Genomic DNA, 17,425 nt, shown 5'->3' with positions numbered 1-17,425 from the left:
GCCTCTCCCTCAGAGCAGCCTCAGGCCCAGCTCCTGTCCCCTTCGCTCCTGGCGTGGTCAGAGGCTCTCTGAAGCGCTGCCTTAGAACCTGGACGCAGGATGCAGCCGGCTGGCCGGCCAGCCAGGGCACTGGTCTACCTCAGTGCTTTGACGGCACACCCATCTGTCTGGTTCTGTCAAAACCACACGCGCGGGTCTGGGGCTCCCCCCAGGGTCAGCAGGGACAAATCTGGCTGCACTGCGATTTGAGACCCACGCCTGGCCCAGGCCGCTGACTTGGGTTCGCTGCTGGGGGGAGGATTCATTGCCCTATTGGTCGCTGGCCATGGGCCACAGCCCAGCCTCTGCGACCCCACTACCCTTCTCCCCAGTCTGGGACGTGAGTAGGCCGGAGTCTCTGCTCCTTCGTTTCCACTGGGGGCACACACAGCATGGCACGAAGCCAGCACAGCCCCTCCCTGACGCAGGGCCAGGCTGAGCTCTGGGTGCAATTTAGAGCAGCCTCAGTACTGCTTCAAGCTGAGTCAGCTTCTAAGTGCTGTCACCCTCCCCATGACCCAGCTTCCCCCATCCCTCAGCTACTCCAGGGTGTGGCCCAGTGGTTACCACAGGCCCCACAGTGGCTGTGGAAGCCCCACCAGCCTCATGAGCTGTGCATGGGCTGATTGATCCCTCTTTATGCCTTAGGAACAGCTTCATAGTGGGGCTGCATTGTAAGGGGAAACCTGGACCTGGCTGTGGACCCAGAGGCCCAAGCCAGGAGAGGGTTCAGACAGCCTGAACTGGCGCACTCTGTGGCACCCACGGATCCGCCTGGAAGCCAGCAGACAATGCCGATGGTCTCTGCAGCCGCGGCGAGAGGCTCCAGCTGACCTGGCCAGGGGCCAAGAGCTTTGCAGTGATCCCACCTGACAGCACAGAGGGGAGGTGTCCAAAGCCGCTCGCTGGCTGGTACCTTGGTGATGCCCAAGACGCCGATGTTGGGGCTGGAGGAGGTAGAGCCGTTGCCCGTTCCCAGCAGCCCCGCTATGATGCAGGAGATCCCCTCTGTAAAAATGCCCCTGGAAAAGACAAGCCGACCTGAGAGACCGCCCCTCGCATCAGCACTCACAGCAGTGGCTGGAGTGAGCAGGGATGCCTGAGGGCAGACTGTACGCGGCAGGCATAGCACTGCAAGGGGTGCGGATGTGACACTGCCATGGCAGGGAGAATTCCCAGCCAGCCACACCTGCGCCCCTGCGATGGGAGACCAGGCGGCACTCCTTGCCTGCCATGAGTGACTAGCACTTGCCCTGCGGTGGGGGGGTCACAGCGTGGCCAGTGCGTGCCCCAGCCTCGTTGTAGCCGGCTCTAGCACACAGCACGGGCATGGGTCACACTCATACCCTGGACAAGCACAGGCCATGGGGAACGTTGGCTCAGCTACCACCGAGGGAGGCTGAGCTCAGCCAAGGTGTCAAAGCTGGGTGCCAAGGATCACGCTGGCTGTCCTGGCACAGGCTGCTGAGCCTTGGGGCGCAGCCCTTCGAAGGTCAGGTCAAACTTCCAGCCTGCTGGGTGTTTGAAAACCTGGCCAGCACATGTGAGCCTAGAACCCCGCTGCTCTGGCTCCCACGGTGCAAAGCCCAGGCTTAGAGGCCGGGGGACCAGCTCGTACCGTACCTGTTAATGGCATGGATGGGTGGTGCCGGTGCACCTGCCAGCCTGGCGCAGGCGTAGTAATCCCCAATGGACTCAATGATGCCAGCCAGGGTAGCGCTGAACATCCCCAGCACGGCCGCTGCCGTCACGGTGGGCAAGCCCCACTGACCTGCGTCCAGCAAAGCAGAGCGAGGGACGAGCTGCCACGGCTGTGTGTGCTCAGGAATGGTACTCACATGGGTTCCCGCATGCACCCAGCTCTGCTCAGCCCAGGACCCTTCTGACAAAGCTCACTATGGCCTGGGCAGCTCATTCCCAGCTGTGGGTGCGGGGAAGGCCCCTATCCCCGGCCCCCAGCACATACACACATGGGAGACTCCCCTCCCTACAGCTCCGTATGGACCCAGTGGCCCAGCATGGTGCATGGGAGGTGCTGGTCTCCCAGGGAAGGGCTGGAGGGTTATCTCCCCACAGCAGCTCCTGCTGGCTCAGTCTTTGGGTAGGGGAAAAGGACGTTTCACCCCCCCAGTCTGGGCTCCAGCATGGGGAGCAGAGCACAGAGCAAACCCTGAGGCTCGATGGAAGAGACTGAGCAGAGGTAAGGTTCCCCCCTGCTCTTTGTCTTGCCTGGGAAAGCCGGCAAAAGCGTCCCACAAGCAGGGCTGGCACATGCACCAATGGCCGGCCAACCTGCCTAGCGCCTGGCGCAGACATGTGCATCCACTTCTGCGCACAGACCATCCCTGATCCTTTGTGATCAGACCGAACCCGCCAGAAGCAACTCTCGCGGCCACCCACAGGGGTAGGGGATGCGGAACCAGGGCGCGGTGGACATGATTTCCCCCCTGGCATCTGTCCTGGCCTTGTAGCCATACGCCTCAGCGCTGCGTGGGAAAACGTCCGTCAGCGTTAAAATATAGCACAGCAGCCACACCACCATGATGGCCAGGATGATCTGGGGAGAAAGGGGGAGAACCACGTCCCACAGCTGCCTCGCCGGTACTCGGAATCAGCAAAACGCCCAGAAGTCAGGTGGGAGAATGTTCCAAATGCAGCTAGAATTGCCCATCCAAGAACTACCCCCCGAACCCGCAACTACACTAATAGCTCCAGGGCCAACTCTCGCTTCCCTGTGACCCCTGAGCCTGGTGCGACAGCAGCAGCCAAGCTGGCATTTACGCCCCCGTGCCCCACAACTCATCCCTGGCGAAGATGCTCTCCCAGCCTGGAGCCACCACCGTATTTTGGAAAAGTTCCGTTAACTTCCCCCTTTCCCTTGTACATTTCATGTGTCCAGGTAGTTCTGCTGTGCCGGGGGCTGGCCAGCGTGGTTAGCACCAAAACATCACAGCCACAACCACTGCTTTCAGATTTCTAGCCCACCCATAAGTACCGGCGCTTGCTAGCTCAACACCACTGCCCGGGCAGCAGTAGAGAGGCCAGAGACTTTTCTGTCGCAGGCCTGAGGCCCCAGGGCCTGGATCTGCCCCAAAACACTGACTCGTTGCTGGTCATGAGCAGAGAACGGGACTGGCCGTACCGGGAACATTTTGAAGAGCTGTAGCCGGAACAGAATGCAGCCTTTTCCGCACTTGTAGCCAGGCAGCCGAAAGGTCACATTCCTCAGGTACTGGGCAAATAGAACTATCAGGAAAATGGATCTAGCAAAAAGAAGAAAAAGCGCCATTAGGCCATCCCTTGGAATGCCAAAGGGCAGATCCCTGAGGGCTGAGCTGTACCGTAGGTCAGAGTCTGCACACCCAAGGGCCAGCTTTTTGTTCTGCATCTGCAAAGCGCCTAGCGCCAATGGATCGTGGCCCAGGATTGGCACTCCAGGGCACCACCATGAATTAACAACAATGATAGATTTGAAGCCAAACGGTATTAACCAGTTACAGGCCAGTCCAGCTGAGCCAGTGTCCCTTGGGCTAGGCACAAATGAGGAGAACGTAGCTGATGTATGAGGGCTGGCCATGCCAGTGGCCAATATCCTCATTTGTCATTGTCTGAGCTCAAAGCCATGCAAACGTAGCTTTCGACATTACCTTGTGTGCGCCTGAGCAGCGCCTCTTGGGAGCTGTACTTTGCTTGCTTCCTGCTCTCATTTTCTGCTTTTGGCCAGACTCTATGGCTGGACCACATCACCCACAGTGCATCATATTACATGCTGAACTGCTTCAGTGCATCTTGAGAGTCCTAGATTTCTGATGCATTATGGGACATGTAATCGGCCTCTAGGATCCAGGCCCACCCAGGTTCAGGGAGGCATGAGGTAGCTCACATACAACCCCCACCGGCACCTCTGCAGCTCAGCCACACTCACCTGAATGTAGATGTGAGCTGAAATATTCTGACATTTCCCAACAGAAATTGCTCAAAACTTTGTGTGCTGCCCAAAGTTTTAGCATTTCAACTTTGCACACTAACACGGGCCATAACCACAGGTTGAACTATTGGAATTGCCCCGGTATTTTCAGTCGTGCCCGGTGGTGGCCAGCGACCTTTATGTTTCTAAGACAGACAAACAGGTTGATCTGGTGTTAGACAGATTTTGACTCTTGCAGTCGATCGACATCTCAGCAAAGCAGTGACTAAGGCCATCTATTCTTCCCTCTCAACCTTTGCCCTCCACCCCGCTTTTGGGCCTGAGTACTCATTAGCAAGTGAGCTTGATCATGAAAAACCATTTGTTGTCGGTTACATGGAGCACTCCTGCATGTTTTCCATATGAAAAGTGCAAATGTGGGTGCAACCCACACACTTGGGTGTGGGTCACTGTCCCACGTGGTGGCACCCAGACCACGTACTGAAAAGAGGGCATCTCCTCTATTGCCTTAGCTGAGAGCCAGCTGGCTTTCAGCTCAAACCCTAATGGCTCCAGCGCTGAGCTCCAGCGAGCCCCTGTTCAAGTCTGCCTGGGGGTGGTTACACAGGCAAAACTCCCATTGGCTTCAATTAAGGCAGGATTGGGTCTGCAGAGCAAATCCCACTGCAATCAGCCAATGCAGCTGGGGATGGAATTCAACTCTGAGTTGGGATAACTGGGAGCTTCAGGGCCAGATTTTGCCTCCCAGTGTTCGGGCCCGGGAAGGTGTGACACTCCATGCCAGCTGCAAGTGGCCCCCGGGGGCAGCCTCTGTGAGAAGTGAGGAGCGTACAGCATTGCAATGCCCCAGTGTGATCCTGCACGGTCTCCTGCAGCTTGGAAGACAGACAGGCCGATGAGAGAGACGGTGGGAGTGACGGTCAGAGGTCCGATGTAGCTGAGCAGTGCGCCCGGCAGCCCCACAAACCCGATCACCACTTCCACCAGGCTGGAAACGATGATTGCCCCTTGGATCTATGGCACAAAAGGGGAGAAGAGGCATATGAGGGGTGGAGACGGAGCTGACTTGGAGCTGTCACCTGCTGTCAGACTCCTCTGCTCACGCAGGTGCCATAGACGGGTGAGGCTGGGGCTGAGGGGCATCGGTGTGGCTCTGATCTTGGGTACTGAGCCTTGACCCCAGCCCTGGGCCATGGAGGCTGCACACTCTGTCCCATATGAGCAGAGAGCACCTTGGCCAATAGCTATAAGGGTTTAGCCCTTGTTCACTGAGCAGGATGCTGTGATGGGGAAGGCGCCATCAAGGAGGCGGGGGAGAAATAAACCATGGAAGAACCTTTGGCTGGGAAATGGGGGTATCCAGCCATCCATTCAATTATTATATCCATTCATCTGTCCGCTCATCCATCCAGTCATTATATGCAACCATCCAGTCATTATATCCATCCGTCTGTTCATCCACCCAGTCATTATATCCATCCATCCATCCACCCAGTCATTATATCTATCCATCTGTCCATCCATCCATCCATCCAGTCATTATAGCTAACCATCCATCCATCCGTCCAGTCATTATATCCATCCGTCTGTTCATCCATCCAGTCATTATATCCATCCATCCATCCACCCAGTCATTATATCTATCCATCTGTCCATCCATCCATCCATCCAGTCATTATAGCTAACCATCCATCCATCCGTCCAGTCATTATATCCCTCCATCTATCTGGCCATCCAGCCAGTCATTGTATCTATCCGTCTGTCCATCAATCCATCCAGTCATTATATCCATCCATCTGTCCATTCATCCAGTCATTATAGCCAACCATCCATCCATTTAGTCATTATATCCATCCAGCCAGCCAGTCATTATATCCATTCATCCAGTCATTGCATCCATCCATCCTTCTGTCTGTCTGTCCATCCACCTGTCCAGCTCAGGCCCTTCACAAGTTAGAGGTTGAGTTGACCAGCGTAAGGTGACATGCTGGTTTCATGCCAGAGCAGTTCTAAACGGCTGCACCCTGGTTCAAAGACGAACAGATGACTACAAACAGAAAATGCATTTTGGGCCAAATAAAGCTGGCTAGTTGGTCTGATTGGCTGCAGTCCACAAGGTCACAATAGGCCAGGGCTCCCCTGTTTGAGTGTAGGAGGAGAGCCAGCACTCTAGTTGCTACTGTAAAGTAAGTCCTCTTGCTTGGTTAGTCCATTAAACCACTAGGGAATAACTACACCTTACACTTTATAAAACCCAGCAACTCTGAAATCGCCGTCTGAGCCGGGGAGCCCAGTGGTGAGCTGCATCTTCTGGGCCTACACCTACGGCCCAGCAGGAGGTGCTCTCTGATGTCCACCATCCCCTAGGTGCAGGAATTGCCATATTGGATTGGATTGGATCAGGGGCCTGTGTAGTCCAGCATCCTGCCTCCAGCTGGGCCCAGCACCTGCTGCTCCATAAGCAGGTTCAGGGAGCCCAGCAGTGGGCTGTTAGGAGTAACCTTGGCCACCAGGGAAAGATTCCCCCGAGCACTCCATAGTCAGAGGTGGGCTTATGCCCTGGGGCCTGGAGGGTTATGTTCCACCCCAAACTGGTTTCTTTTGCTCATGGGACCCTCAATCTGTGGTGTATTGATCCTCACCACACTCCAGGGCACGTTCAGGAACTAAGGCAGGTGCACAGGAAGTACAGGGCAAAGCAGGGAATTCAGTGCAGGTCTCCCACACCTTAGTCCAGTGCCCTAACTAATAGGCAATGCTTCCTCTCTGTTGCCCTGCACTGAGACAGGCACCAGCACTACTGGCATGTCATAAGAACTATTGCTATTGCTGGCCCTTGCACGGGCTGGAGTATCAACTGTACTTTGCACTGGCCCTTGCACAAGATAGAGTAACGCCTCGGCCGTGGAGATGGCTCACCGCAGATCAGTTTGGAGATGAAGATGCAGATGTGGGCACCCATTTCATATCCGCCCAGGGCTCTGCTAATGTGGCTGAGACATAAGAAAGCTGTGTGTTTGGCTAGGAGACGTCTTCTTTCCCATCCCTTAGGGCTGGCCTGCCCCCTCCCCCAGCCACATAGGCTCCTGGTGGCACAGTCACCGAGCACAGCTTACTTCTCTCATCCGCGGGTGCCACACGTGGGACGTGTTCAGCGGTAGCGTCCAGTTGCCGTAGATCTCCTCTGAGACACAAAAGGCGGCTGTTAGACGGAGCTCGGGGGGGGGTTCATTAGCTAACGGGCCGGATTCACTGCTGCATGAGGCCTGTTCACACTGGTGCAGCTCCCTTGGAATGTAGAGCCCGCCCCCCTCATGCTGGCACAGTGTACTCATGGGACAGGGACCAGGTCGCACGACAGTTGACGGGGGGTGGGGGAGCACAACTGCCCTGCAGGCAGAGTATCTGGGTGTGCATTCAGACCTGACCCTGGGTAGATCAACTCTATCTAGCTTTAATCTGCAATAGCAGTGGAGACACAGTGGCTCAGTCTCTCTGGCAGGCTGGTGGTGGTTAGTCCACACCGCCATGACCAGCAGTACCCATGCCAGCTAGCCCGGGTGGGCCAATAGCACTGTGATTACACCTTCAGTTGCTGTGTGTGGATGTGCCTGAAATAGACCAGTGTGGGAGGGGAAACTGAGGCAGAATGAGAGTGGAAGGCATTTGCTCAAAGTCACCCAGCAGAGAACTGGGAACAGAGCTGCCATCTCCTGGCTGGGGACCTACCCACTAGACAATACTGCCTCTTGATAGCTATGCTTCAGCCACAGGCACTGGGTGGGCCGTGACGTGATGCTGGCACGGAGTATTTTCTCTCTCAGGCTCCTGGCTCACAGTGTCTAACTCATACGCAGAATACACAGCTGTGTGCGGCACCCAAAAATCTGGGGCACCACGGGGTCCTAATGTCCACCCATGTGCCCCTTCCTCTCTCTGTTCAGTGGCTCTGCTTCCTCAGGAGAGGAGCTCATCAGCTTAGAAGTGAAAAAGCCCCCAGTGCTATTAGCAGAACCTGGGAAAGAGCCAGTCAAGTGGCTATGAAGCCGTTTCAACATGGGAGACATGGACTGTCTGTTTCTGACCCCCCGCTAGTCAGCAATTTGGTTTATAAATATCTCATCAGTGTGTTGCTGAAGGACATAAAACTACATGTCTAAGAAAGCATCAGCCCTGCCCCGGGGCAGCTGTTTAACAGCACCATGTCAGGGCCCTTAAATCCTAAGGACGGCACTGGGGTAAGGCAGGAGTTTTCCCCCAGCTCAGAGTGACAGTGACCTTGGGAGCGGAGGCTTAACCGTCCTCTGCTTCGGGGTGGGGGTGGCGGGTGGTTGCTTGCCAGGATCATCTGGGTATTTCTCACTTAATCACAGCTGGGCCGCTGCAGGGACCTGGGGCATGGGTGCACCTCAGTGCTCTCAGTTCATGCCCATACCAGTGCTGTGTCTTGTGGGCTTGTACCAGAGTCACCCACTTGTGAGCGCCCCCCCCCAGTGGCAAAGGTCATTGCCTGATCCTCTCCAAGGGCTCTGGGGCTAGGATCTGACTAGCGCTGTCCATGGTGCTGTCAGTTCTTGGGTTAGGCTTGTGGCCAGTCTTTGGCCACTAGGCCTGGGCCTTGCCCCGGTCTAAGTTCAGCTACACTCTGAGCTGTCCAAAGTGCTACACATCACCCAGTCACTGTAGGTGTCTGCCTGGGTCAAACTGCTGAGAGAAAACACCACACCTTAGCCCAGCAGCTTCTTTTATACCGGGCTGCCGGGTCCTGATTGGCTGCTGCAGTGACAGACACTCTATCTTGCCAGGAGGACCTCTTGTCTGCTCATTTGGCTGAAATGGGGTGTGGCAAAGCCTCTAGCCTCCTACAAGGGGCATCCGGGCTTAGTCCACCCCATCACAGGGCTGTAATACCTTGGGATTAGCCTGTGAGTGCCAGGTCAGGCAGCTGGCCTCATGTGCAGGAAGTCAGATGGGAGATCTAGTGGCCCCCATCTAGCTTTAAATGCTCAGAGCCTGTTGTACCCTTAATTCTACAGGCTGTATTTGGAGGAGCTGGGAAGTGGATCGTGGTGTTGACCATGGGACCTGGGAGTAAATGAAGCTTCTATTACCTTCTGGGGGACATTTCCACTTCTCCAGGGCCAGGATGGACTTCGCAGGTACCAGGAAGGCGAGGGCGCTTGCTTGAAACAGGGGGAGTCTGCATGAGCAAGAAGGAAAAGCTCAACAGGGATCAACAGCCGAGAGAAAGACTGGAGAACACTTGCCAAAGGGTGCAACCTACCGGATCCCCAGCGTGGTCTGGATCAGCGTGGTGATCCCGACACAGGTGAAGATGGTGCCGATGAGCTGGCTGACCGTGTATTGGTCCTTTCCCACGCACATGGACTCTGCCAGGAGGAAGGGGACGGCGATGGTCCCACTGAAGCAGGTCAAGTAGTGCTGAAGGGGGAAGGGGTCCTTGGTTAGGGCTGTCCAGCAGATGTGAGAACAGGGCAAAGTTCCATCTCCTTTCTCAGGGCAAGCAAAGTGCCTCCCTGCACAAGGCTGGCGATAGGACTTAAGTGGTGCACTGGAACCTCTGACTGGCAGGGGTTTGATCTTGCTGCTGCTAGTGAGACTGAAACTCAGAGTCACGTATACGGGCAGGGTGTTGTACAGGGAAAACTGTATTACAATTATACAGCAATCACATTAGCTCTTCAGCACCATCCTGGTTCTGCTTGCAGGCTCAGGAGCTCTGTAGGGACACATGTGAGTGGCAGTCAGTTTGCACCAGACAGGCCTGTGTTTCTGGAGCAGCCTGCTTTTTCTCTTTCTGGTTTTGGTTCTTAGTGTTGATAAGGGTCTGTATTTTAGGACATAAAGTGGCATTATCTTGTGCCCTTCCAGACACATTACAAACCACAGAATACCCGACCTTTTCTTTGTGTCTGTCATGCCCATATGAGCAGGGAGCAGGAAGCAGGATAGGAGGGCAGGCCCTCTGAGCTCTTCCTTACCTGAAAGCCGAGCAGGATGCAGAGATACCAGGGGGGCACGTCTTCAATTTTATAGATCATGTCAAACTCTTTCTGCTCCCGCCCTGTCCCTGTGGCTTGGCGCTGGAAAAGGAGCAAGGAAGATTTCAGTACCAGCAGGGTGGGAGCAGAGTTCAGTGGCCAGATGGAGATGTGGCTGGGATTCCTTACTCTCCCCGACTTGGTCTCTGAAGCGATCACCCCAAGGCTGGGAGATCTGAGACAGGTTTGCTATGCCCCAGCTGCCTGGGAGTAACACATTCATGCATCCCAAGCAGGCCTGTGGCCCCTTAGAGACTAAGAAATGTATTAGGCCAGGAGCTTTGGTGGGCAAAATCCACTTCCTCAGATAAAAACAGAGAGAAAAGCCAGAATCCAGCATTTATGTAGCAACTTTGTGAGTCTCTCAGGTGTCACAGGCCTGCTTGTTAGTTGTGAAGCTACAGACTTACTTGCCTACCCCTCGGCTCCTCATGCAATGTGTCCTGCGAGCCCTCAGGTTGCTGCAAGGGCCACATTGCAGCAGGAGACCCCAGCCAGAAACCCGGCTGTCCCCTCATAGGGAGCCCACCCTGGAGCACTAACTTTGCCCCCTGTGCAGTGTGTTGCCCACTCCAGCAGGGGAGGAGGGGGCCTTACTACCACCCTGCCCCACCCACCACACGCCCTGCAGACAGCGAGGGGCCCTAGCAGGGAGAAGGGGCTGTGTTCTCCTCTGGGATTCTGGCTGGCTCCTGCCCAGAGGGACACAGCAATCTGTTCCTTGCCCATTCGTGCACACCCACACTGGGCCACCTCCAACCGCCCCGGCCCTCAAAGACTCAGGATGTCACCACTCAGCCCTGCAGCCTCTCCTTGCCCTGCGCTCTTGGCCACATGTTCCTAGGGCCAGTGCCCAGAGCAGGCCCGACGTTCCCAGCATGCACCGCGTGCCCTTGCACAGGGCTCCCATCCCGAGGGAGCCTCCACTCAGAGGAAGCAGTGCTGTGACCCTATGCACCTGGCCACAGCACCAGGATCTCCAGTCATAACGGGGACAGCTGGGCCAAACCTGAGCAGTGCCGGGCTGCGACCTGCCCGAGAGTGGACGGGAGCTGAGGCAGGGTAGGTGCTAGTGGCCAGGAAGGTCCCTGAGCACAGGTGCACAACAAAGGGGCTCGGGGGGATCTGCAGTGCCCCCAGGCTGCGCATCCAGTGTGGCCCCATGCCAGGGTCACAGCTGCCAGCCCACACACAGGAGCTCTGCTGCTGGGACCTCGCCGGGGTCCCAGCCACTGTGCTTAGGGTCCCAGGCCTGGGGACTCCACTGCCAGTCCCAGCTCCCTGACCAACAGCCCTGGGGTCTCCACTGCCACCTGAGGTCCCAGCTGCCAGCCCTGGGGGCGGTGTCCTTTCTTGGACCCAGCCTGGGCCTCCTCAGCCACCCCTCAGCGGTGGCCCCAGCCACAGAGGAGCAGAGCTCAGCACCTCCACCCAAAACCTGTTCCAGCCCTTGTGCAGCAGGTGAGGGGCAAAGGGGCCGACGTCAGGTGAGCAGGATGCAGGCCAGGCCGGCTGGGCCATGCGGGTGCTGCCGGGATAAGTGGGGGCAGACAGCTGGAGCAAAGGCAGGCAGAGAGCACCTTCCCATTTCCACAGCGCCCGGGCCCTGACATGGGCAGACGGGCCCAGCTCTGCTGTCCTCTCGCCCCAGTGCTCCCTGGGAGGGTCTATGGCTGTTGGCCCTTTGTCTTCCTTTTCCAAAAGCTCTAGAGCTCCCAGAGCAAAGGGCCCAGTTGGCACCTGCATGTCCCAAGCCAGAAGCAAAGGCCTTTCCAGGGTGAGCAGGGGCTGGGTGTTCCTTCCCCTGAGGGATGCTCTGCATAAGGATTCAGCACAGCAGGTGCAACCGGGAGGGCGGAGCTGCTCTCCTCTCTGCCCATTTGCTCCTGGGTAAAGGCCCTTCTCCATAGGGTTTTTGCCCTAGAAGGGAGATGCCCACTACCCCTAAACCACTGCAGTGTTCGCTGTCACTAGGGGGTCCCACAGGGAGCTCTTCTCAGCTCAGTGCTGTTCAATGTCCTCCCCAGACCACTGCAGGACGGATGCCATTACTGCAGGAAAGCTGGGCAGCTGAACCTCAAATCGGTGGCGTGCTGGACGGGTCTGTTACGTGGCCTGCCCTGGATCACGTGCTGAGCTGGGCTCATCTGAGCCACAGGCTTTTTGGTACAGCCAACCGCAAGGGCCAAAGAAGGTGGGTCAGACTTAGGAGGAAGGACAAGATCTTGGAAAGCAGTGATGCCGTGAAGGGCTTTGGAGGGTACCAGAGCTGGAGCTACAAGGGTGAACGTGTTGCTGGGATGTGTGAGCAGGGTCACCTCTGGGCACGGCTGGAGATCCGGAGTCCGGTTCTGCTGAGCACATGGCAAACCAGATGTGGAGAAATGGGAAAGGGAGAAGAACAGAGCGACAAAAAGGACGTGGTGCCTGCCAGGCCTGACATGGTCTGTTTGGTTTGCCCCGGAGAGAGCTGGGTTGATCATGGTCTACCAGTACCTGCCTGGGGATGAGACGCTGACAGCAGAGAGCAGAACCGGGCATGAGGTCCAGTGGTTAGAAACTGACGCGAGACGAGCAAGTAGGTGCCGGTTTTTCACAGTGAGGATAATTAACTGTTGGGAAACTTGACGGAGGGATGTGGTGAGAGCTAAGTGACCTGACGTCTGTCAGTCTAAGTGAGCTGCTACTGCTCGGCCAGGGATAAAGGGCCTGGAGCGGCCTCAGTGCCTGAGGTCTCCAGCCTGGGTTATACTGAATGGCCTTTTCCTGTCTCGGAATCCAAATGTAATCCCCTGAAGGCCTGGAGACTGTTTCCGAAACCCAGATTAAAAATCCTCTGCTACCACCAAGCTCCTGACTTCAGTGGCTTCAGAACCCCCAGTTCTCCGGCTAATGCTGCCAGCTGGTCCAAATACCCATCCAACTCCCTAAAGTGGAGCTCTGTTTCCCTTCTGTTCGCTTTTGTCCAATCACCTTCCACAGGAGAATTCCCCTGAGAGAAGGAAGAGAAATCTTGGTGTGTCAGTTCAGCTTCCCTAAGTACAGGTTCTTCCAGCGTGAAAGGCTGAGAGCGTTGCTCCTCCTGCCCTGCTCCTCGTCTCGCCATTGAAACAGCACAGCAATGACTACAGTTCAGTCCCTCCCCGTTCTCTCTCCTCACTTTACAAAACTTCCCCAACTTGGAGAGAGTCACTGGCCTACGAAATGAAAGAAAGAATAGACCCAGGGCAGCTCTGCCCCATCCCACCGTGGTCTCAGTGTTTGCATTTCTGAGGGCAGGGACGGGCTCTCCAGGGGACTGGAAAATACCTGAGGAGTCAAGGGACTACAGGGGCCAATGGCTGCAGAGGAGAAGGCTCTCTCACCAAGCCAGCCGCACTCCCCGGGAGCGTTTCTGTTGATGCAAAGGGCTTTGGATCAGGTGCCCAGGGTGCTGAGACAGGCCGGCTGCTCTATGAGCTGGGGCGGAGGGCAGCGCAGAGACAAGGAGACGGGACGGAAGGAACTCACAATAAGCTTTAATGCAAGAAGCGTGACTGTGACTTGCTCAAAGTGTCCACGGTGCCCCTTTCTTCCCCTGTGATGTCTACCTGTTCGGCAGCTGGCAGCGATCGTGGGGCTGGGTGAGGCGGGGTGGGCGGGGAAGCAGTGGGCGGAGTCTCAGCCACATCCCCCCGAGCATGCCAGCTGAGCCCGCAGTAACGCATACCCAGTACAGGGCTGGCCCAGCTCACCTCTTCGGTGGAGCCAAAGGGGGCCAGCGTGTGATTGCCTGAGCCCCAGCCCGGTCCTTGGTCTGGCACAGCCTCACATCGCCCCTTGCTCAGGGTGGAGCACCTCACCTGGCCCTGGATCCAGACCTCAGCTAAAGCTAGCAGCAAGCTGCAGTCTCACTTGCCCGCCACCCCAGAGCGGTGCTCTCACCTTGCCCTTGCTCTCCGGCTCCTTCCCATGTGAATTCTCGGTGATGACATCAAGGGCGCTCTCTTGCTGGGCAGAAGCCGCATTTCCATTCTGCATTAGCCAGGGACATGGAAGACAAAGCCAGTCACTGCCCAGAAAAACGTATGCCAGGAACACCACCACCAGGACACAGATGATCCCAGCACAAAACGGGCAGCGCTCGGCGCTGTCTCCACCAGTGGCTGTAGCTGAAAGCAGCCTGTCTGTTTTGGGAACCCAGAGAGACACACCACGACATTGGAGGGCAAAGAATTGGTCATTGTTCCCCGTGGAAAGATCAGCCACCACCATCCGGGCTGAATGACATCGCTTGGTAATGGCAGGGAGCAGCAGTGTAAGCCAGAACAAACGGAGCATCTCAGTGAGAGCACAGTGTGTACGTCTCCCCCACAACATGCTGCAGTGGTGCTGCTCGCGCAATGGCTGCTGGCCTCAGAGCTGAGAAGATTAGGATTTATCTGAGTTCTGCCACTTTAAGTACATGGCATCAGAGTGGGAAGGTCAAAGCAGTACAATTCCCTAATAAGGATGTAGCTAAATCATCGTCTCGCATGATCTTCTTATCAATAAACAAAGCAAATACAACTTAGAAGGGGCCACTGTAAGGTGGGTGCATAACTGGCTGGGTAACCGTTCTGAGAGAGTAGTTATTAATGGTTCGCAGTCACGCTGGAAGGGCCTAACAAGTGGGGTTCCGCAGGGATCTGTTTTGGGACAAGTTCTATTTAATATATTCATCAATGATTTAGATATTGGCATAGATGGAACGCTTATTAAGTTTGCAGATGATACCAAGCTGGGAGGGGTTGCAACTGCTTGGAAGGATAGGCTCATAATGCAGAATGATCTGGACAAACTGGAGAAATGGTCTGAGGCTAACAGGATGAAGCTGAATAAGGACAAATGCAAAGTGCTCCACTTAAGAAGAAACAATCAGCGTCACACATATAGAATGGGAAGCAACTCTATAGGAAGGAGTACTGCGAAAAGGGACTTAGGGGTCATAGTGGACAAGCTACATAAGAGTCAACAGTGTGATGCTGTTGCCAAAAAAGCAAACATGATTCTGGGATGTATTAACAGGGGTGTTGTGAGCAAGACACAAAAAGTCATTCTTCCACTCTGCTCAGTGCTCATTAGGCCTAAATTGGAGTGCTGTGTCCAGTTCTGGGCACCACATTTCAAGAAAGATGTGGAGAAATTGGAAAAGGTCCAAAGAAGAGCACCAAGAATGATTAAAGCTCTAGAGAACATGAGCTGTGAGGGAAGACAGAAAGAACTGGGCTTGTTTAGTTTAGAAATGAGAAGACTTAGAGGGGACAGGATAGCAGTTTTCAAGTACCTGAAAGAGAGTTACAAGGAGGAGGGAGAAAAAACTGTTCTCCTTGGCCTCTGAGGATAGGATGAGGAGAAATGGGCTTAAACTGACGCAAGGGAGGCTTAGGCTGGACATTGCGAAACACTTCCTAACTGCCAGGGTGGTTAAACCCTGGAATAAGTTACCTAGGGTGGGTGTGGAATCTCCATCCCTAGAGATATGTAAGAGCAGGTTAGACAGACACCTAACAGGGATGATCTAGATGGTGTTTGGTCCTGCCAAGAGGGCAGGGGACTGGACTTGATGACCTCTTCAGGTCCCTTCCAGTTCTAGTGTTCTGTGATTCCATGACTCTTTCTTAATGTGCTCAGACCAGTACAGCAAATGCCTGTGCAGGAAGGGAAATGCGCAGTGCTGGTATGAGACATCGTTATACTGCTATAATTGCACCCACTCTTTGCTGGTACCAGCATGGCTGTATCAGTGAGAAGTCACACGCCCTGGTGGTGACAGCTGTATCTCTCGGTGAGCAGGCCAGGCCTTAGAAACGCAAAGGTACAACAAGGGGAAATCAGATGGCAAGTACATAGCTACATAATAGTCCCCACCCTTAAAAGAGATGAATGGATTTAACATCACTAACACTCAGCCCATTCAAAAACCTTTACAGAACCCTAATTAAACTCCAGGGCACCCTTAGGAGATAGTAGTAGCCGATTCTCCCCCCCGCCCCCCGACCATCACGGATGGGAAATTCATGGCAGAGAAAGTAAGTGACTTGCTCCAGGTCTCCCAGTCCATTGGTTTCAGCACTGGGATTAGCAGCCAGGAGTTCCTGGTGCTCCGCTCACTCTCCCTTCACTAGTAACACCAATGGGGTTTGATCATTGCTAGAGAACACACTAGTGTGTAACAGCTGTGCCCTATGTGTGCACGCACGCACACACACACACACTCACAGAGGAAGGTGGACCTTGGATAAATGCTAGACCGTATTGTAAAGGAGTCATACTAAATCCTCTGCTCTCTGGGCCCAGTCCTGCAAGGGTGTGAGCCTGCTGAGGGAGTGCTCAGTGCACTTCACACCCAGTATCTTCAGTGGAGGCTGCCTGTGCTCAGCTCCAAACAGCATCAGTCCCTGTATTACAGCAGCTCTTACAAAATAAAGCCAAGTTCCTTGCACATGTACCTGAGAAAAAGCCCAAGAGCTTTCAGGTCCTCGGAGGAGGGCACAGCCCAGTGACTAGCGCTTTGCCCTTGTAAACCCAGAGTCGTGAGCTCAGCCCTTGGGGGGCCTTTCAAGGGTCTGGGGAAGGTTAGATTTAAAAAAGGTCTGTCAGGGACAGTGGTAGGTCCTGCTGTGGGGCCAGGGGGCTGGACTCAATGACCTCTTTAGGTCCCTTCCAGGTCTATGGCATGATCCCATTTCTCTGCCTGTGGTTCTTATCGCCTGACGTCTCTTCTCCACTGGAGCCTTAGAACCTTCCAACTTGGCCTGCCAAGGCTTTGGCTGGGTCACAGAATCTGCGTGAACGCGTAGGGGAGCGGGTGGGCTTTCCCTGGGGCACATCGAAGGGGGCAGCTGTCCAGGTGAGGCAGGAGCTGACCAAGTAGGGGAACAGCAGTGACAAACAGGAGCTGACCAAGTAAGGGAACAGCAGTGACAAATGGGATCATGCCATAGACCTGGAACCTGACTATTAAGCCACTGTTTGATGTCAAGCGCTCCATTTCGGGGGGTACAGCAGCTTCACCCTCCACTGTGGGCCAAATCACGCCCCCACCTTTGCTTCTAACCCAGAGGCATCATGGGAGCTGTTGGATAAGTTGGACCAACAGGAAGCACTTGGTGAAATCAAGCTTCCAAAAATGAGCAGCTGATAAGTTGCCCTTAACCTCAGGCACCAGCCTAAGAACCGGTGGTCGCTGCTCCCCTGCCCGCTTCTAATCCCCAGCACAGCCAGCCATCCGCTCTTCAGCTAGCTCCACCGAACACTGGTAAGCTAGGAAATGGTGCAGCTGCGGAGAGGGAAGGGAAGAGAATAAAAATATGGTAACACAGTCACCTTGGTGTGAGACAAATCCTCCAGACTGGTCCCCATTCTCCTGTGGCAG

General features: G+C 55.2%; 1 protein-coding gene across 3 annotated transcripts in view; it reads right to left on the bottom strand.

Moving 5' to 3' along the window:
- The window catches only part of SLC23A1 (solute carrier family 23 member 1), a 25,836-nt gene extending 8,411 nt beyond the window's left edge, over positions 1 to 17,425 (bottom strand). The window contains exons 1-11 of one of the 3 annotated variants that reach the window (XM_075009346.1): positions 17,377 to 17,425; positions 13,954 to 14,043; positions 9,970 to 10,071; positions 9,252 to 9,409; positions 9,079 to 9,167; positions 7,084 to 7,151; positions 4,800 to 4,981; positions 3,182 to 3,302; positions 2,440 to 2,596; positions 1,663 to 1,810; positions 956 to 1,061 (exon numbers count right to left, since the gene is read on the bottom strand). In XM_075009346.1, the coding sequence (XP_074865447.1) occupies positions 956 to 1,061; positions 1,663 to 1,810; positions 2,440 to 2,596; positions 3,182 to 3,302; positions 4,800 to 4,981; positions 7,084 to 7,151; positions 9,079 to 9,167; positions 9,252 to 9,409; positions 9,970 to 10,071; positions 13,954 to 14,043; positions 17,377 to 17,412 (1,257 nt within the window). In that variant the 5' untranslated portion in view covers positions 17,413 to 17,425. Of the gene's footprint in view, positions 1 to 955; positions 1,062 to 1,662; positions 1,811 to 2,439; positions 2,597 to 3,181; positions 3,303 to 4,799; positions 4,982 to 7,083; positions 7,152 to 9,078; positions 9,168 to 9,251; positions 9,410 to 9,969; positions 10,072 to 13,953; positions 14,479 to 17,376 lie in introns of those variants that run through there. The other 2 variants (XM_075009347.1, XM_075009345.1) reach the window with 2 other exon arrangements.

Source organism: Carettochelys insculpta, chromosome 15, assembly GCF_033958435.1.
Source record: "Carettochelys insculpta isolate YL-2023 chromosome 15, ASM3395843v1, whole genome shotgun sequence".
In the NCBI taxonomy this organism is placed as follows: domain Eukaryota; kingdom Metazoa; phylum Chordata; order Testudines; family Carettochelyidae; genus Carettochelys; species Carettochelys insculpta.
Note: the sequence above shows the minus strand (reverse complement) of the source record. Positions and strands in the feature narration are given on the sequence as shown.